The sequence below is a fragment of the Thermobia domestica genome, chromosome 16 (genome assembly GCF_964235325.1).
Source record: "Thermobia domestica chromosome 16, izTheDome1.hap1.1, whole genome shotgun sequence".
Taxonomy (NCBI): domain Eukaryota; kingdom Metazoa; phylum Arthropoda; class Insecta; order Zygentoma; family Lepismatidae; genus Thermobia; species Thermobia domestica.
Genome location: NC_137469.1, coordinates 20193804 through 20215852, shown reverse-complemented (window position 1 = coordinate 20215852; position 22049 = coordinate 20193804). Strand labels below are relative to the sequence as shown.

The following is a 22049-nucleotide window of genomic DNA, read 5'->3' as shown; positions in this document are numbered from 1 at the left end:
GGAGAAAAGGTACCAGGGACGATGGGATCCTTCAATGATGGGAGACTATTGTTGGGGTCTTGTTAGAGAATGCAACATTTCTTACAAAATAAGGAAGTAGTGTATGTTTTTGTAACCCAATGGAAGTTTCATATATTGTGATAGTTTTGATTGTCTTTTCATGACCTTTTGGTATATTTGTATTATTGTTTATTGTAAATTGTCACACTTGTAAATTATATTGTATTATATTTTATATATGTGTTTGTGGTAATAAAGCAAAACGTTTTACCTCAACTTAAGAGATCTGAAAGCATTACTATAAGGTGCAATAAACAGTACACACAGTATACATACAAACATATTTATTTCTCTAGAAAGAATAAAGCGATTATTACGAAACTTGGAGGGTTTGTTAAATATGAATCAAAGTATACTTAGGTATAATTCATATGTTAGTATATGCAAGGGGACAAGATCTTGGGGTGTAAAATAAACGAAAAGGGAAATTTTTGAGGGATTTTCCCGAAAATCCCTCTGTTACGGGAAAATCGTACGTGATGGAGAAAAGCCGAGTGCATATTCGAATTCAGCGCAGAAAGTTCCTTTAAGAACAGGTATTTCCTTTTATGTAACAAAACCTTTGTTAACTAGTGAATTCAAGAAACGTAAAGTATCTATATTTATGGAAAACAGACAGCTACAACTTCCAATATGCACCAAAGTCACATTGGAATGCACGTTCTTCTCCTGAAACACCCGGAGAAGACTCATGTATCCAGACTTTACACAAAACACTCTGTACCATATCTTTGACTAAATTTTGTTGACAAAGGACGCAGAACCAATCATGTTCATTGATTTCAAAAGCCACATTTGAAACACTGCGAATATGTAGCTCGGAACATCGTGATTTGGATGTATCTACTTTTCGAATACACTTTTTGGTGTTTCCTGAAGCACATGCAGACCTAACTGACGGTTCAGAAAGATTAGGTCTCTCCACACGTTTCGATACACTTGATTGCCTTTGCCGTTGTTCTTCAAGGCATTTTTTGTAAGGACTTGATGAGTACTTCTGTTCTTTGTGGTTGCAAGTTGGTAGTTCTATTTCCTCCTATTATTGGGTTGGGCAGCGTTATTTTATTTTCTATATATTTTTTCAAAGCACGATTCATAGATTCCGGAGACCATTTTGCATATTGTCACCTTGTGTGCCCACCTTGTGTGAATTGTAACGGGAAAGAAACCAGGAAAAACAATTCATCACGGGAGCCAAAATCGCACTGGTTTGATTTCGAAGACACGTTAATAGTGCGATTTGTGAAACTAGAATTAAAAGAAATATATTCCTTACATATGCCACAAATTAAAGAAAAAAGAATAACTTGAGTTTGTTTACTATAATATTAATGATATTTCTTTATTACTACTTATTGAAACATAACCTAATTCTGTTACCTTAATCCCAATTCTACTGTAAAATACTCCGAAAATTAGTACGGAATACTCCAATCATATTGTACTGCAACTGCACACACACATAACTTACTGAACGTCGACACTTTACTCTGTAATTATGGAAATATAGTACTTAATTAACTACCGGATGGCTTGTTACTACTACGGTTCTTTTTAAACTAGGGGTAGTACGATTTATAACCCGGTGCGATATCGGGAACTCTCCCATATATAAGATCGTTATCGTTGTTTGGTTTATATACTTTCTTACCAATAAGAAAGTTGATACATTTGCGGATCAATCGTATTGAATTACTTTTTTTTCAATTTATTTTATTTCTTTCGTATATTTATTATTTAATAAAGAAGTACCCTTTCTTCGCAAAGGGAGAATACGTTTCATTTTTGACATTAAAAGCTAATAGGGGTTCAATTTAGTATTAAACGGCATCAGAAGTGTCACCGTTCATCTCAGAATCCCGAAAACAATGGATTAGACAGTAATGTCGGTCATTTTCGATCATTTTTATGTATCTTAACCTCTCCCTCCCCTGATTTTGCACCATAAACACTATTCCAGGCCCGAACCTCATCTATGTTGGAAGTTTGATCGATATCGGCCTGTGGTTCAAGAGGAAGGAAGTCACAAATATAGTGACTTTCATTTTTATATATGTGGAGATGAACAATTGTGAAAACTGTGAGCGGAAAATATAATCAAACTTAACCTATACGGTTCCCCAGTACTCATTTGAGTACAATCATTTTAATACTACGTAAATATATGTCGTTTCATTTCAATCGCACCCTTACACGTTTTGCTTCTGAAATACTCATTCGAGAACAAATTTAGTGCACTCTGGGTCCATCAGATAGCAGCATTGAGCATACAGTGTTAGATTCAAAAGTATGGCTGCAGCAGGAGAGGAAGGGATTGAAAGTCCTTCGGGTGAGTACTTCTGGACTTATGTATACCTATTATTCCCCTGTATGAATTTGAGTACTTTTCATATTGCTAGATATTTTTTATCTTTCAAAAGCTATTTTAAGTTTTGTTTTCTTTTAATTGCATTTAGAAATAAATATGCTCCATTTTGTAGATAACTTATCTCATGATTTCGAATCACCGGACAAAATTTGGAAAGTGAAGCCAATAGTTGATGAGATACAACGCGGTTGTAACCTGCTGCCACAAACAAAAGTCCGTTGCTATCGACGAACAAATTATACTTTTTTCAGGACAGAAAATAACTCAAGGTTTGAAGCAGTATGTTCATTCTAAGCCCAATCCTTGTAGATTAAAAAAATTGCTCTAGCAGCGTGTGATGGTTTGGTTTTAAATTTTTTGAAATATCAAGGTAAAAATACATTTCCTGAAGAGTTAGTGAAAGTGTATGGAGTAGGAGAAGCTGTTGTAAAAAATTAGTTGGACCAATGGATTCTGTAAAATTTGTTTATACTGACAAGTTCTTTACTAGTGTGTCCACTGCTGAAAAAGTGTTGGAGGCAAATGCATATTGTACTGGTACAGTAATGCGAAATAGAACAGGAAGAGCATTTAAAAATCTGAAGAGTGATAAGGAAATAGTAAGAGGCGAAGTGATGTCGTAAGTAGAAGTGATGGTAAAATAGTTATAGTTAAATGGAAAAACAAAAAGTCTTCTCTTGTTATCTACGGCTTTTGGTAGTTTACCACAAGATCAAGTCCTAAGATACAGCAAAGAAGATAAGTATCATGTTTGTGTTCCTAGGCCTTCTGTAGTAAAACATTATAATGAGAAAATGGGGGTATAGATTTGCAAGATAGATTGATTTCGTACCACAGAATCTCCACTAAGACTAAGAAATGGACTGTAAGAGTATACACTCATTTCTTGGATTTTGCTGTTGTATGTTGAATAAAATAGATTGTAAGCTTGCAGGTACACCAAAAAAGACGATTCTGATCTGTTAAGAATTCATATCAGACATTGCTAATTCTCTATTAGCGTCTGACCCAGAAAACGTGACAGTCCCAAAGTTGACAGGCCAAGTAACAATAAGAGTAAGGTGATTTCTGTGAATAAAAGAGAACAAAATGTTATGCCTATGCCTCAATATCATGTAAGGTATGATTCAGTAAATCACTGGCCAGGTCATGTCCCTAGTAAATCACAATATCGATGTAGGTTTGAAAAATGCAGAGAAAGAACAAGGATTAAATGCATAAACTGTGAAGCTTTCCTTTGCTTGCAAATAGAAGTTGTTTCCTTGCGTTCCACACCAAGTAAATCCATTCACCGGGTTTGCAAGGTTACATGCTATGAAAACAACAGTGCATGCTAGATAGTATTACACATGGCAAATGTAAAGTTATTCTCGAGATGTAAAATGCATGATTGTTCTAATGAAACATTGAATGTACATGATTATATTAGTAGCTTATCTTATAAGGTACTGAAGGTAAAAATATACAACTAGTACATTTTCTTTATTTCTCATTTTGTTAAGGTGGATCACTAGGTGTTCTCGGTGCTATGCTAAAAACTGCTTGAATAGTGCGGCGTTGCAAGATAGTGTCGAGTGTTAACTGATGCCAGATAATAAAAGGAGTAGTCATGGAATTCTGCTTAGATACTTACTGGAGAAATTAGTTTTCGACCCTCACCGCAATTCATCTTCAACGCTAGAATTTAGGAATTTTCTTACTGTGACTATTACAGTAAACATACAAATTTGGCAACAACGCATTATGGCGTTCTGCGCAAGTTTCTATTTCCTTAAATGTAAATTAATATTTAAATAAAATAAAACATAACGATCAAACAGTACATCTATTTTGTGGGTAAGATTGTTACTTTAAAATATATTACACATACAAATAAACATTTCGTTAAACGGAGCATTTCTAGTAAGATCTAACAGCAAGTGCCATCTTGTGTGCTCATTGTAAAACGAATCAAATATTTTCTTTTATTTGTTACATTTTTCGATACCAGAAGACACAACCAAATGAATCAGTGTCTTGTGCTGTAGCTGAAACATTAATCTATCTTATAGTACAATATTTATAATATGTAACGTTTCATTGCGCAGTAGTTAAGGGAATGAGCTAAAATGTGTACTGACTTCCGGGTGGTGATCCACCTTAAGATACATCACAAAATTATAACATAATTCGTTGTAAATACTGCAACAATATTTTTGCCATTAACTTTTGATTTTTCACTAAACAATTGCAAAACGTCGTTTATGGTATGCAGTGAATTCAACTAAATTCTCATTAGTAGGGGTCTAATTATACTCACACTGAATGTATCACGAATGATGTTAAAATAAATAAGTTTGCATCAAAACAAAACAACTAAATCTTTATTGATACCTGGTTTCTAATATTTGCTTCGTTTCTAGCAAAAACCACCTTTATTTATTTTTATATTTACAATAAATATATATAGTACGCCCCTAAAGTACTCAAATGAGCACATGCCCCCCCCCCTCTGCCCCTTAGGCACATTTTAATATGAAATTGCTTTTAATACACTGAAATACATACAACTAACTAGAAAATATTCAGAAATAATTTTTTGGTGCAGTAAAAAATTCGGGACCGTAGAGGTTAAATTATAATAGTCAGGCGTAATGAAAATGTTAGATTATAAGTAGAATGTATTCACCGTTGAAAATATTAATGTTACTGTTAGAAGAACACAAATTAAAGCAGATGCAATTAGGTATTTAGCTCTGTGTTTTTCTAACAAGTATAGAAAATAATCTGTTCAAACGGAAAAAAATACTATCAATCATTATGGCCAACTAGCAACATAGTTATCAGGAACATTGCGCTGAGTGTTCTGTAATAATAAGACCAACAGAATACCAAGAAATTGTAGCTCATACCAGCACAGAACTACTGTCATATTAGTTAGGATATAGGTACTCCGAATTCTAGCCTCTTTCAGCACTCCATGCAAGTTTATTTTTGGCACACCACTAGAAATCATTGTTGAAAAAATATAATTTTCTCACTAATTTCCTTATTATACCCCAAAATATTTGCGGTATTCGACATGAAAATATCTCTCTTGGCATAGATAAAATTCAAGATGGATACCGGAAGTATCTGTTGAAATATTACAATTCTTTTACAATTTGCGTATAAATAAGGACTCTGAATGTTTGACATAAATAAGAAAACACAGTGTAAAAAATAGAAATCAACATGAGCTAGGTGGCCATTAAAAATACGAATCCTATCTAACCGAGGCAGGACAGAGCGAAGCTGATGTACACGCTCATGATAGTGTGGGGGTGCGTCCGAAAAAAGCAGGTACGTCAGCGATGGTGCGTATATGTATAAGAGAGGTTAGTGAAAAAATAAGTTTTGGTACAGATACGAGTTTCAATAGCACTTGTTATGGTTTCATATTAGTAACGGTTTACTTGTAAACAAAATACAGCGTCTGTAGACTGTGCAGAAACACATTGCCGATGGAAAATAGTGTTCGTAGTTTGAGGGAAATTTTCGTAATCTAGGGAAATTTCGTAGGTAAATTTAGCAGAAAGGGAAGAAGGGAATTTTTCAATAAACCATAAAAAATCCAGTGAAATTCTCGTGTTGGCTACAGCGCCGTAACTTAGATTTTTTTCTGGGGGGGGGGGCAAGCATTAATACACGTATTTGGGCCCCCTAGAAAAACTGGTTTTTCTAATTCTTGGGCCCCAGATTTTCATCTTTCTCTTACTCTTAATTGGTCCACGGAGCCTGTAGGCCCTCCCGCACGGCAAGATCTGCGGATCCATTAGTTACGCTCCTGGTCCCGTTCCATACGTGACAAATTAAGCGGACAGTATTGACAAATCTCAGAGCCATAGGAATAAATATTATTTGCAGGGCCCCTAATAGTAGACATTTTTACTGAAGTGGGCCCATGTCTCATTTTTGTTTTATTTACCTTTTGTGTGCTGTTTTGTTTATATGTAATGTAGTGAACCCGTTTGATGTTTCATTTATAATTTCATGTTCGTATTGTATACGGAATAAGGAAATTTTGTCTTAAAATGGGCCCCCCTCGAACGGCGGGGAGCTTCCCTGGGGGGGCAGTTGCCCTTCCTCCCCCCCACAAGTTGCGGCCCTGGTTGACTGATTGACCAATATAAATGCTTAAATTTATGTTTGTCCTTCCGAAATAAACCAACACAATAGGAATAGTCTTTTGTGTGTACGTGTTTGTGTGTCTGTTCAAAGTAGCATAATTTGCACCCATTTTTGTCGGTGTATTTGGTGTATTTGTTTGTTGAAAAAAATGAAGAAAAAAATAAAACCAATAGGAGCAAAAAGCAAATGAATAAAACAAATGTAGTTGGCACGGAGCACATGTGGTTCGGATTCCACGTCAATCAGTAGGTCCCGTCTCATATAGCCTCGCTGCTGAAAGGGACATTAAACTCAAAATCAACTCAACTCAACTATATCTAATATAGCTAAATTAATCGTGGCATATAACTTCTATCATAGAAATTAAACACTCAACAAGCTAGAAGAAAATTTAATAAGAAAAGGAAAAGAATGCCTGTGAACACTATGGTGGGAAATAGCATCTAATGGAGTAATCTTTCACATGCACTCACTTATTTTATCCATCGTAAACTACTTATAATGATTTTACACTAGTTTACATTAGTAACTTTATAACACTTTCCACATGTGAAGAGTAGGCTTCATAGTTTGCCTGAAGCAGCTTAAGTACAACTCTAACTACAGTCCATTTGACACAACTTGTCCCGTCTGACAGTTGCTTTCCTCTGGTTTTCCCTTCCTGCACGTGATCACAACAATCAGGCAAGAAGAACTGTTTCTATGGCAACAGCGCGTCAGGCAATTGTAGTGGTTCATTTGTCTCGCTCAGCAATGGTAAACATTCAACCCTTTCCACACGTTGCCAATTTGAATATAAACAAATGCACATTGTTTTAGTTGAATGTCAACTTGACTAGCGGACCTCCTGGTTATTGAGAAAATTCTTTTTAGTTTTCTTTTGTGTCATTTAATTTTATAAAACTGAGATTCATTGCAATGAATAATTTCGTGTTTCAACGCCAGACGCAAAAGCCGGCAACACAGCATTCAGCACCACGTGCGCGCAGCGAGCTGTCAGAAGGGACAAGTATTATCAAGTATAGTATAAGATATACATACGGTAATGTGCGTATCTGTGCATGTTGTAACGGCACAAAATTTTGCAGATCTTAAAAGTTTTCATATGACATCTCCACAATGATTTTATGATTCTAAAATTGCTTTACGTATTGCGACTCCATTTCATTTTCAATTTTGTTTGAATATCTTTGTGATGAAGATAGTTAGTAAATAACTCATATTTTGTACTTGGCTCAACTGAAATGGTCCATGTTCCGTTAAGGGGGTCCAAAACTAACCTAACCTAACCTAACCTAATATGACGTTATATTACGTAATCAAACGAAAAGCAATGGAAAGAAGTGGAAAAATTGCAAATTTCGTGTGGAAGAAATTTTTGGATCCCCTTAACGGAATATTGACCGCTGAATTGTATCTGGATCCTGTTTTTCCGCTACCTTTTGTTTGTATCATGTCTTGTATGAAATGAGTCTACTTAATTTTAGTATGTTAATTTTAGTATCTTAATTTGCCTTACATCAATATATATATTTTTCTTAAATGGCGGACAAATAGTCTTACAGATAGATGACTCTACTTTAATGTCTATGCGAACTTAAGAATGTGGTAAATTTTTCTTTTAGGTAATTTAATTCATATATTTTCTCTCTTTCCCTTTTCTTTCCTTTTCTTCCATAACTGATCTAAAGAAGAAAGAGAAAGTACTACTTCTTCTTATGCTGTGAAAGTTTTAGTTGTTATTAGCAGAAAAGTTCTGTTGGCAAGTAAAAGTTTCTGTCAGTGCTTATACGAGCAGCAGAAGACTCTCTTACAAAAATTTCTATTATTTTTGATTTAATAACAGTTCTTTTCACTACTGATTAAAAACAAAAATCATTCGATATTAAGCATTCAGGACCACGGCCCTTATGAGGGCCATTTCCTTCACTGCTGATTGGCTACTTAGAGAACAAATCCTGACTTAGTACTCTCATTTAATTCACCCAATTGTGCTACGCCCCTGAATCCTTCTCTTTATAGAAACAGGTCATCGTCAAGGACCTTGTCATACTCTACATGAGTCGGCCTTGGTCTCCGCCTCACACTTACTAGAAAGTCTGGACAACTTCATGATATTATTACCGATACATATATGAGGTAAGGAACTTTGAATAGTTCTGGGACTCAACTCTCTAAATTAACCCGTCATTTACACCTTGACTTTGACCTTGACTAATTAGGTTACAGAATAGTCCTTTAATATGTAAATAATATCAACGTACACATTCTGTTCTGAATACTGTGATGTTTTTAATTGTTTGTATGATGTATTATGTTAAGGGTACTTATTAAGAATAGTCCGTCATTTAAAAAAAAAATGTAATTTCACTATTGAAATGAGTAAATGGTTATGAAAGAGGATCGTAAAGGGTATTAAATTCAATTCAGGAGTTCAGAAGCTAAACTGATTAATTTTATTTTGTTTCTTTTTTTTTAGTTTTACATAATTTTGACTTGGAAAAAATACATTCTTTTCAGAGGCAAAATCGATTCACTCCATAGTTTAAAAATTTGCCACTAGTATGCAAGGGCGCCCATGTTGTGGTGTCCAAGGGGGGCAAGTATAAGCGACGTTTCAAAAATAGTTTCAAATTTTACTGTAACTAATGTAAAAATTCTATTGGATTTTCGATATTCTGAAGTACAACTTCCTCTAGGGGGCGATCGCCCCACCTTGCCTCCCTGTTGGGCGCCCTTGCTAGTATGCATAGACGTTCTGATAACTCCTATTTAAATATAATCCGCCTTAAGTAGAGTGGTTTTGACGTATGATTAGAGTCATACTAAACGCCTGACTACTGTAGTAACGATATGTTAGTCGAACTCTTTAGTATGGCACTAATCACATGTCAGAACGACTCTGCCTAAGACCCATTGTATTTAAGTTACTAAAATGCTCACTACCGAAAACTCTCGTTTGATGGAGTTAATCGGTTTGGGATCTGAACGGCTCAATTCTCGAAAGAATTTTTCACAATGTAGAAAACCAGTATTTTATATTTCCAAGTGTGTTACAAATGTAAAAGCATTAAAATGAATGAGTGCACATGAAAGATGACTTTGTAACATAATAATTTCCAATTACAATATATTTCAATTTCTGCATTATGTAAGAAGCCTGTAGTTTATGTTTACAAGTATAGAGTTACGAATGTTAAACCATTACAAGTGCTCTAACCTATATGGTTTTATGCGAAATCAAGTTATTTTCGCACTATCCTCGTTTATGCACAAACACTCCATCGCTTACGCGCCTCCTCCCTGCGAACGCGCTCTCGCTCGGTCCTCCTGCTGCACCCTGCCTTGACTCGGTTGGATAAAATTATTACTTTTAGTGGTAACCTACCGCCAGTTTTTCTTCGCACAATCATTTTTATGGCGTACGCCCGCTCACGCATTAATACTTATCGTGGAAAGTTCTCGTGAAGTGAATATGCAGCCATGAATGCAACTACTACCCTAAAATACAATTTCTAAGGCACTATGAGTGAAAAGTTTGATGAAATAATTGCACAGGCGCGTAATAGGATAGCAGGTAATAGAATAACATTTTCAGGAAACAACAGTAGTTTGCACGCATATTATCAATCTGTACTAGATTATTTTAGGCATGCTGCATAATAATGCTACATGGAGGCAAAGTTGGAACCAAGGATGTTGTAAAATAGAGGATCTGTCCAAATGTATCTTCATCCCATTAACCTAATGGAGCCAAAAAGAAACAACCATCATCAGCACGTCTGACTGGCTACTCTCGTTCCCGCCATCGTCTGATAGACTACTTTCGTTTCCACCATGATTGTTGGCTCAAAACGTTGCGATCTTATTGGGCGGAGTGGGCAGAGTAGGGGTGGCGAAACTATGACGTATGGCTTCAAGATTTTGTTGTAAGGACAAATCCTCTATTTTATTACATCCTTGGTTGGAACCTGTTAGTTAACGACAAAGGTGTGCATTGATGAAGTTACTTGCAAATGAATGAAAAGATGGCGACAATAAGTGCGACGACGGGGATTATAGAGAACAGCGGTCTGATCAAGTTCGTGGACAGCAAGAAGATGAATAAAATATAATAGTAAAGCTGGTGTCGTTTCTAAGAGTTCATGAAGAATAGGATCAGCGTCTGACACGTCGTATTGAGTGTAGCGAGAGCGAAGACTGTAGAAATGACGTAATATTGTTGGTATAGATGTACGACGGTAGATCTTTGGAGTCGGAATGTGTGGCGGCAATGAATAAAGAAAGTCATAAGACATTATATTCCAGGACCTCTAGCTTGTCATTAAACTTTCGTGGAGTTGACTTTCGTAGAGCAGGACGAGCAAAAACTTTGTATGTATAAAAAGAATGAGTATGATGCTAAGACTCCGATTAGTGCCCTTCAAACTGCATAACAAGTTGATCCGACGGCTAATATTAGCTTGGAAATTGAAAATGTGGGCGTTGCAAGAGAGATGTTTGTCGAAAGTTACAAAAATGTACTCTCATTATTTTGTAATGGCATTGGCGAGCTTAGTAATGTAAGACGTAAACGTTCTCAATTTCTGTTAAGCAATACTTGTTGCGTTTAAGTCCAAATAACGTTATTTATACAGGGTGGTCGTGCATGAATGTCGGAAAATTCGGGAGATGAATCTACAGGTAAAAATAAGCAAAAAATGTCATATAAACATTGGGTGAATGCGGCTTCGTTTGGACGCTAGAGGCGTCTGAAATGTCACCTTCCGAGGCGGCAGTTTGCAATATCTTAAGAACGGAGAGAAATACGAATGTCGGGTCAAAACATATCAAAGGAAACCCCATACGAAGAATCCAATTATGCATAAGTAATGGCGAAACAGTGGTGGCGCTAGAGGGGGGCACAAAGAAAGTGAATGAAACATGGAGAAAAGTGAACAATTTACACTGAAAAATTGTAGGAGGGGATGTTATTTGGAACATGCAACAACAAATGTTAATGAACAAAGGCAACAACGACTAATCTGTAGGGACATTATGGGAGGCGGATTGTTGGAATACAGTATCTTTGTAATGGTGAGAAATAGGAATGTCGGGTCAAAAGATATCAAAGGAAATCCCATCCGAAGAATCCAATTATGTATAAGTGATGGCGAAACAGTGGTGGCGCCAGGGGAAGCATAAAGAAAGTGAATGAAATGCGGAGAAAGGTGAACAATTTACACTGACAAACTGTAGGAGCGGATGTTATATGGAACATGCAGCAACAAATGTTAATGAACAAAGGCAACAATGGCTACGCTGTAGGGACACTATGAGAGGTGGAATGTTGAAATACAGTATCATTTTAACGGAGAGAAATAGAAATGTCGGGTGAAAAGATATCAAAGGAAATCCCATCCGAAGAATCCAATTATGCACACGTACTGAGGAACAGTGGCGGCGCCTGGGAGCTGCAAAGAAACTGTTAAACACTCTTAGTGATGAAACGTGCAGATCGTAAAAAACACGTATGGAGGATGAGACCCAGTGTACTATAACAACAAGAGGTATTGTACTTACCATGGTCAACATAATGCCATTCTATAGCAGCTGTTCAATATGTCCTCCTTGTTCTTCGAGACAGACAGTTACACGATGGCGTAAGGATTCTCTGACTGGTGCCAATATCGCTGGCGTTTGCCGTAATGTGGCAAATGCAGCACATACACGCTGGCGAAGATCTTCAACATCATGCAGAGGCCGTGTATACACTAGACTCTTCTCGTAGCCCCACAGGAAAAAATCTACGGGATTCAGGTCGGATGAACGTGGGGGCCATGCTTGTCTTCCACCTGCGTGGAAATTGCATGCGGGTTGTTGAGTCCCATCGATGGTCATTGTGGGAATTTGTGATGCCATCCCGTGTGAATAATGCCTCATCCGAGAACAATACCTGTGTTAGAAAGGCTGGTGATACACGGCAGCGGCGGTATAACCAACGACAGAAACGTGGTCGGGTTTCATAGTCACCATCGTATAACGCATGCGTTCGTTGTACGTGGTATGGTCTGGGATTATTACTATGCAAGATGCTTAGCACGACTTGATGCGAAACGTGTTCCTGCCTTGCTATTCGTCGGGTACTAATAATCGGGTTCCGGGTCACATGTCGGAGTACCCTCTCTTCCAGTGAGGGTGTTCGAACGCGTCGTCGTCTCGGAATGTCTGTCTTGGGAAGGAATGACCCAGTGTCCCGCAATCGCTGATGAATACGAATAAACATCCCCGGTGCTGGAATTTGTCGATCTGGGTAGCGTTCCGCATATAACCTACGTGCTTCTTATGCATTATCTTCCGCTAAGCCGTACATCAAATGCATATCTGCCATTTCGGCGTTAGTGTATACTACCCTATTCATTGTGGTGCATTACACATAGCACTTGTCCGTCCCGTGCTTGCCAACATTAACACTGTTTCACACGACACAAAGTAAACCACATTCACATACACATGGATAACTGCCCTGCCTGTAGAGTTTAGCACTAAAACGCTTGTGCTGTTACTGTTATTGCCCCATTCAGTACGAATGAACTGTGCGCTGTCCTCTGCACCTTCGATGCGAATGCTCTCGTTACCCACGCTTTCACTACTCCTATAACTAACTCTACTACACGACGCTCTGCACGTCCACTTGTTCCACCTACTGTAGCTATGCGCTCTCTGTCATCAGACATGTATCATACAGTACACCTAGAGTTGTATTACTTGTTTCCTGATTGCTTTCAAATAGTTGTGTTTTCACCAATTTCAACTTTTCTCCGCGTTTCATTCACTTACTTTGTGCTCCCCCTGGCGCCGCCACTGTTTCGCCATCACTTATACATAATTGGATTCTTCGGATGGGATTTCCTTTGATATCTTTTGAACCGACATTCCTATTTCTTACCATTACAAAGGTACTGTATTCCTACAATCCGCCTCCCATAATGTCCCTACAGACTAGCCGTTGTTGCCTTTGTTTATTAACATTTGTTGTTGCATGTTCCAAGTAACATCCCCTCCTACAATTTTTCAGTTTAAATTGTTCACTTTTCTCCATGTTTCATTCACTTTCTTTGTGCCCCCTCTAGCGCCGCCACTGTTTCGCCATTACTTATGCATAATTGGATTCTTCGTATGGGGTTTCCTTTGATATGTTTTGACCCGACATTCGTATTTCTTTCCGTTCTTGAGATATTGCAAATTGCCGCCTCGGAAGGTGACATTTCAGACGCCTCTAGCGTCCAAACGAAGCCGCATTCACCCAATGTTCATATGACATTTTTTTACTATTTTTACCTGTAGATTCATCTCCCGAATTTTCCGACATTCATGCACGACCACCCTGTATTTTAGATGGATTTAAGTTTCCATTTGAGACACCAACGGAAGCATTGCAACAAATTTATCAATTACTGGTTGCAATGCTACGTTTATTAGATCAACTGAAGAATATAAAGCGAGATGAGCAGTATCATCAGCAAACTGAAGTGCATAAATAGGTGATTCTGGTATCGATATATCAGAAACAATATAGGATGTATAGTAGTGGTGACAAAAGAGAACCTTGAGGTACTCCAGCCCGTAGAATGAAGTGATGTTATTGTGCTTGATTTATTTGTATGAAAACTGAGAGATTATGAAGAAAATTACCGTTAAGTTGAACGTACGATAAGGATAGTATACGCAATAATTTGAATAAAAGTCCTTGGTGTCAAACTGTGTGAAATGCGCGCTCAATATCAAATCAAATACGGATAGAAGACAACCGTTAAATGAAATGGTTGACAAGATATCTCGATAGTTTCAACAGTTGCTCAGTAGCGCTAAATGATGGTATAAAGCCTGCTTATGTTAAAGGAAGATGAGAGTGATCAATGGAATTTAAATAGATTCACTTTACTAGGATTCGTTTCAGTGTTTTGCTGAATACATAGGTCAGAGATTGACCGATAAGAGTCGATGAAGCATCCTTAAGAGGTTTTAAGAAAATAACAATTTTAACAAGCTTCCATAAAGTAGAAAGAAGTACCAAATGTCTATCAAACTAAATCAATAAAATTGTCTCATTCACTTTTACACTCAGTTTTACACAAAATAAACACATAAAGTACTAGGAGAGATTCTCAAAAGTTGTATAACAATGAATTACGAATCACGTACTAAAAGAGATCTTTTACACTCAGTTTTAGCAGATGAAATGATGTGTATACCAAGATATAGTAGAGTTATGTCACTGTGATAAAGAAGAGGCAAAACAATTTTCACATATTCCGTATTTAGCCTGCCATCTACTGGAAATTTGTAGCGCTGTGTAAAATTACAGTTTTAAACATACAACCGTAAAATTTGAATTGCAAGAAACTGGAGTCCGATGGGGGAAATCTGATGATGGATTTGAATTTAGCACATCGAAATCTATAAGAAACAGGTGTTAGTGTGTTTGCAACAAAAATACCGATGGCATTCGCGTTTCCATCCCAAAAAGGAACTCTAACCGATATGGGCTATGCCTTCCGCCCGGCCTGGTTGCACTAAGTTTTATGTCCTACCAAGCATGTGCGTAGCATAGAGGGACTGTAACTGACTGTCAGCTGGTCTCTGATACCGACAATCGCCCAACTACACGAAATCTACAGCTGGCGTGAGGTACGATTGTCCAAACAGATACTTATCACTCTACGAACGATTTGGACACCACCGTGAGTGACTGCGTGTTTGGCCGTTAGAGATCCCTGTTTGCGTTATTAAAGGTAATGCTAACTTTATGAACACTCTGTATAATATTTTAATGAACGTCCCATTGACGCCGCCATGTTCAGGTCATGACTACCTCTTATAGTTTATTTGATGCATAGGATAGTATTATCGTAGCCTAGCACAGGAGCGTACCCACTGGGGGTAGTTCCATCCCTAAACTATTGTAAGTTTTCTAAATGATATACTTGTCTTTCGTTTGCTCCATGGATGCAATCATGAGAGATTTACTAGAATCTCCTCCAACTTTTTTACTTTGGACTCCCTACACAACAAAAATTTCTGGTTGTATGCCTCCTCTATCATAACAGAATGTGAATTCAGTAATCTAAATCTTATAGACAAAAAATAGATACAAACTTCACATAAACATTTTAATCCAGAAAATTGTGCAGCTAATCAAGCCCCAGGTCACGTAGTCAATTATGTATAATAGATATTGATGCAATCATATACATCTTACAAGGTACATTCGCGAATTATCCCCTCGGGATTCGTGTAAAATTGATTCAAATGTAACGTTCTCCGCGGTTCAATGTGTATTGTACTAATTTTAGCGGCCATATTGGTAATTTGCATATTTATGAGCCTTCATATATCCGGAACTCAATCATACACTACTATAACGCTCAGACAAAAAATTGCTTTTGGTTTCTTTAGATGAACGCGAGGATATGCGAAACAAATTGGATCAGGTACTGCTTCTCTGATATATTAGGACTAACTCAGGAGAGTAATGATCCCGGAAGTATGAACGAAATGCAAGGTTCTGATTGGTTGGCGTTATCCATTTCTTGCCACGTAGCATTCATGTAGCAGAAATCAAATGCTTGCTGCTGTCAGTCCTCGTGGCCGAACGTGCTAGACGGGGTGGCCCGGGAGATTGCCCCAGGCGCCGCTACCAAAGGAGGCGCCGGAAAGACAAATTAACAAAATCAAGGAATTAAGATTATGTTAGTGAATTATTTGAACTTGTTTTCGGACATATTAAATACATCTACTACATTAAATCTAACAATTTCGTTATATGAAAAACACATTCTTTAAGAGAAGATTTATGTGATGTATTTGTTCTTGCTCTTCTACAATACTCGTAGAATGTCTCAGTGTTTGCTGTTCTAGTCTTACCTATTGGGACACGCAGTGACGCAAATCTGTCTTTAACATTGGGGGGACGGGTAAGCCTTTTTTTTTTAGCGACGTTCAAAATATGTATGAAGTTTTAAAACAATGCTGTGGAGGATCAGGGAAGCAGAGTTTTCTTCAACATTGGGAGGTGGCCAGACTTGAGGCTTATTCTGGGGGGAAGGCATTGATTTCCTCTTACTTTCCTTTGTGGCAATCGGACACAAATCATCACATTTCTCTCTAAAAAAAATATTTCAAATCTTATTATTGGGAGGATAGTCACCTCCAGTTCCAAGATTGGAGGGGACATGTCCCCCTCATTCCCTTGGGATTTGCGCCAGTGGGGACACGTAATAATACTTTTAAAACCAATTCTGGACAATCAATTTTACCGTTTAATAATTTATGTAAAAAATCAGATCAAAGACAAATCTCCATTTTACAAATGTTTGAAAACTAAAATTCGTTACTATGTCTCCGTAGGGTATAAACTTTGGGTAGAAACCGGTTTTCTTGTATGCAAGCATTTTTAAAAATTTAAACTACAGGGTGGGCCATAACCCCTTGTAAAATCCGTGTTCGTAGAAAATGGTGAACAACAACCATGCAACATCATAGTAGGCCAAGGGGAAAGTCGGATTGTGATGGTGACCAAGATGGCGGTCATTTTGAAAGCCGCAATCTTGAATTCACGTCAAGATTTTTAAATGAGAACATGGTCATGCGGCACATCATTTTACGCTATAATTTAAAGACAAATACAATGGTGAAATTGGTTTGTTGATATCTTAATTTGTTCAAAAGTTACAGGCACTTCAAACTGCTAAGTTTACCTGCCACTCATTTCGGAGCACGTGCTTTACGTGGCCACCATCCCGAGATATGCACAAGGTAAGTCGTTCAACCCAAATTGTTCATGTCCCTCAAAAGAGTTTCTGGTGAAATATCGGCACAGGCTGCAAGTATGCATTCTTGCAGGTGTCCAAGATCCAGGATCTTTTCGGCGTATACCTTTGTCTTCAGATGGTATAGCCTGCAGATAAAAATCTAAAGGCGTCAGACCTTGTGATCGTCCTGGCCATTCAATGGGATCACGACGTCCAATCCAACGTCCAAGAAATTGTTCATCCAGATAGGTACGGATTTGTAATCCGTAATGCGGAGGGACACCATCCTGCTGAGAAAAGAGTGGAAATGTTCTGTCCTCGGACAATATGGAAGGGAGGAACACATTAAGATATCAACACACCGATCTCACCATTGTGTTTGTCTTTAAATTCTAGCCTAAAATGATGTGCCGCATGACCATGTTCCCATTTAAAAATCTTGACATGAATTCAAGATGGCGGCTTTCAAGATGGCCATCATCATCACAATCCGACTTCCCCTCGGCCACCTATGTTACTACATGGTTGCTGTTCACTACTTTCCACGAACACGGATTTTACAGGGGGGGATGAGGGACTTAAAGCCCACCCTGTATACATTTTCTATTTCATCAGAGTATTTAGTGACATTTGGTGTCCAAACAGTTCAACAGTACTCCAATTTTGATCTCACATACCAAAAATATAACTGTATAAATGTTGATTCTTTGTAGAAATCCTGCCCTATCCTATAAATTAAACCTAGGTTTCTATATACACAACTCGTTATTTCGTCAACATGCTGAGCAAAGGTTAATTTGCTATAAAATATAACTCCTAGCTCTTTGATCGTATTTGAGGTAGACAAGGAAATGCAACTGATTATATTAGTAAAATTAATTGGATTTCCTTTCTTCATGAAAGACACAGATTTACATTTGGACACATTCAGGACTAATTTATTCTTATCACACCACATTTGAACTCTTTGTAGATCCTATTGAGCTTTCCCGTAGTCATCAATTCAACTTACTTTGGAGTATAATTTGAAAAGAACTTATTACACAGAGTTAATACAAAAAGCTTTAGAACACAGAGGAATATCATTAAAAGAAGAAACAAAGGAGAACCTAGATTAGATCCTTGTGGACTCCAGATAGAGCATTGAACTTGAAAATTACCTGTATTGTAAAATACCGTCTAGGATTACTGAACTGGAACTCCCTCCAGCCCTCTGTGAGAAGAATTTTTTATCTTCGAATTTATTTGTATCGTTATTTGTATATTTTGTGCTACTCCTATGTTGATGTCAGTTCAAAATAAACAAGAATAGCATTCGATTTCAATAATTCAAAAACCATGTTTTCATTAACTTTTATTTTTTAACTATAAAAGCCATTCACTTTTTAAAAAATAACATACCAACTTCTTTTATCTTACATTATGATCTTAAATTCCATATTTAAATCTAGGAGTACAGAATAAACTCTGGTTGTTTTTCATAACACACCGGGGGTCACTTTGGAATTCTTGCCCCAGGCGCTTACAAGCCACGCGACGGCCCTACTAGCGCTTCATGCTAGTAACGGAAATCGCTTTTGGCGTGGGCTTAAACCCGGCCCAAGGAAAGCTATTTTAGATTTCCATAACACTTTTTTATTAAAATAAGATGAAAATAATACTCAATAAAGTTATTTACTTACTTTTGTGCACATAAGTAGTAGTAGTAGGAGGAGGAGGAACGGGTTAGAAGCTCCGCAGAGCTTGTTTTGTTTCACCTTGACCCCGATGGAATAAATTTTGCGACCAACTTAAAACAGCTGACTAGGATAGTGCGTAAAACAGCTGGCTAGAGTAGCGCGCGAAAAAACGTACTTCCGGGAGCATTACTCTCCCGAGAGGGTCGTGATATGTTACCCAGCCCGGCAACCATCTTCGATCCGCCATATTGGATTCACCCTTCGGTTTTTCAAATGAGTCAGACTCATGTATAAATTTCTCGGAAATTCATTGTTGTAGTGGGCTTTACCGTAGCTTATGCCGTCTGCGAGGTATTGCATGTTACATGTCAGACACTTCACGAATATTGAAAAAATGGAAAGTTGTGTAGGGTACCCTGTGTAAATGTAATCTTTTACTTGATTCATCGTTGAGGAAGTATTATCTGAACGTATACATACAGACATGCAGAAGTCAATACGGAAATGGTAGATCTTTACCCAAATCTGGTCGTATATGGATTTTAAACGTAATACAATACTTCCTTGTTATATTATAACATGAAAGTAATAGCAATCACTCACAGAAATAAATTATGACACCAGTGTTGTAAAAAATTTGTTCATACCTACAGTATTTTTCCACTTAGAAATTGTTTTAATTTGTCAACATCAGTCCCTAGAGTCCCTAGAGAGATTTAATATGTAATACCCTCCAAACGGTACAACTACGGTAAAATTCACTACACAAGTGAATTTCCGAGAAAATTGTACATAAATTTGATGTGTCACTTGCACCTATTCCATTTGAAAAAACGAAAGTTCAATCCAATATGGCGCATCCAAGATGGTGGCCTTTGTCAGTAACATGTGTCAGAAGAGCAACTCTTATCCTATTTGTTTTGCATATGTCCACATTCATGCCCAGTTACATCCAAAGAAACTAAAAGCAATTTTGTGTCAGAAAGTTATAATAGTGTATGAATTCCGGAAATATGACGGTCCATAAATATGGAAATTACCGGTATGGGACGCTAAAATTTGTATAGTAGACATTAGGCAGCGGAGAAATTTGAATCACTTTTACACCAATTCTGAGGGGACACTTCGCGAATGTACCTTGTTAGTCAAACACCTGAACTCTTAATTACAATCGACTATAATAAATAAAAGATTTTTATGAAACAACTCTTCCATCGCTTCCATTACAAGATGTATCCATCTCGCTAATAACACCTCTCTATAATCCATCCAATACGCATTAGCGGTACAAGATCACTTATTTAATTAATACCTCTCATTCGTATCTAATCTCTAACCAATAGCTACAACAGCTAAATATATACAGACTAATCTTTTCCCAACCATCTAATCCATCTTACATAAATAAACAATTGACTATCAATCAACAATCCCAGCTTTTAGGATTATGGGTTCTCTTTTACCTGTACGATTTTCCGTCTGGTAAAATTGTAAAAGTTACATTTCTATTCTTAACACCCATCGTCACTTTTCAACTTGAGTATTCACTTTTGGCCAGATCCGTGAAATCTTAATGTTTTGTAACTACTACTGAAAAAGTCACAATTGACTCATAGATAAGATCTTATGTGTATTTAGATCATTGTTTTTAATACCTGTTTTAGGATGAAGAATTAGATTTCTGAGTTTTCAGTATCTATGACCATGTTAACAATCATGTATGACGGTTGATGTCACACTATCCCAGGGAAGGGAAGGAAGAAAAGGCCTGAAACCTAGGCATCTATGGCCGTGTTAGCCCATCACTAGAATTAGGATTAAGAATTAGATTTCTGGGCTTTCGGCATCTACGGCCGTGCTAGTCCGTCACTAGGATTAGGATTAAGAATTAGATGTCTGGGCTTTCGGCATCTATGGCCGTGCTAGCCCGTCACTAGGATTAGGATTAAGAATTAGATTTCTGGGCTTTCGGCATCTATGGTCATGTTAGCTCGTCACTAGGATTAGGATTAGGAATTAAGATTTCTGGGCTTTCGGCATCTATGGTCATGTTAGCCCGTTACGTATGAGGGATGACGTCCCTCGGCGATCACACTATCCGAGGGAAGGGAGGGAAGGAAGCGGCCTGGAACACATATATTAGACACTTCCGGTATTTGTCTGGTGTGAATGAGGAAAACCTCACTTAAGATGACTGGACTGAAACAGCTTTTACACCTTTTCGACCAAGTGTCTCCACCGGGAATTGAACCTGGGACCGCTCTAGCACCTGTTTTCCTGTGAAACGACTTGGTGAGCACAATTAAATAATTGAACTACGTTAACTATTGTGCTTGAAGTGTTTTCTGCTAATAAGAGAATCTAGACACGTATTGGATGTGTGGTGAGTTGAAATAAAATTATTGAAAATACAGCAAGTACAGTATATTGGGTCAACATTTAATTTATATTTGCTGGAAATTGATTTGTCCGAAGCTAAAGCGGCACTTCAGTAGACTACATGAGAATGAAAAGTCTAGTTTAACGTCCCACGATTATTTCCCTTAGGCTAAGGGAGACGAAGATTAAAGCAAGTGAATGATGGTGGAATAAGAATGTTGGAGGAAACTCGAGAATACCCATGGACAAGATATTGTCCACCACAAACTTACTTTCCAGGGGATCGAACCAGGGATTCCATGAACCAGAGTTAAGCCACCATGCCCCCACTTTGTTGTTTAAAGATCAAGATGTCGATATAGTATATATACATGTCGTAACGGGAAAAGTAGCCTTATTACTGACGGCCCTATAAGACCATTATCAATAAATTAATCAAAACATAACGTATATATACACTTCGATTTATAATTATTATTGTTACGTTACCCTTACTCGCACGTGAAAATTATGTAAAGTTATTGTTCTCCAAATTCACTGCTCGTCAATTGTCCTGTTGTTCAAGTTAAACATACGTATTTCCCGGTGGGATCACTCGGTCGAAAAAGTGTAACACGCCTT

At 37.5% G+C, this 22049-nt stretch overlaps 1 protein-coding gene across 1 annotated transcript in view; it reads right to left on the bottom strand.

Moving 5' to 3' along the window:
• Nucleotides 1-3390: 3390 nt before the first annotated feature.
• Nucleotides 3391-22049, bottom strand: part of LOC145672426 (uncharacterized) — a 32987-nt gene continuing 14328 nt past the window's right edge. Inside the window, exon 2 of the mRNA XM_081741576.1 lies at nucleotides 3391-3496. Within this exon, the coding sequence (XP_081597702.1) occupies nucleotides 3391-3496 (106 nt within the window). The remainder of the gene's footprint in view (nucleotides 3497-22049) is intronic.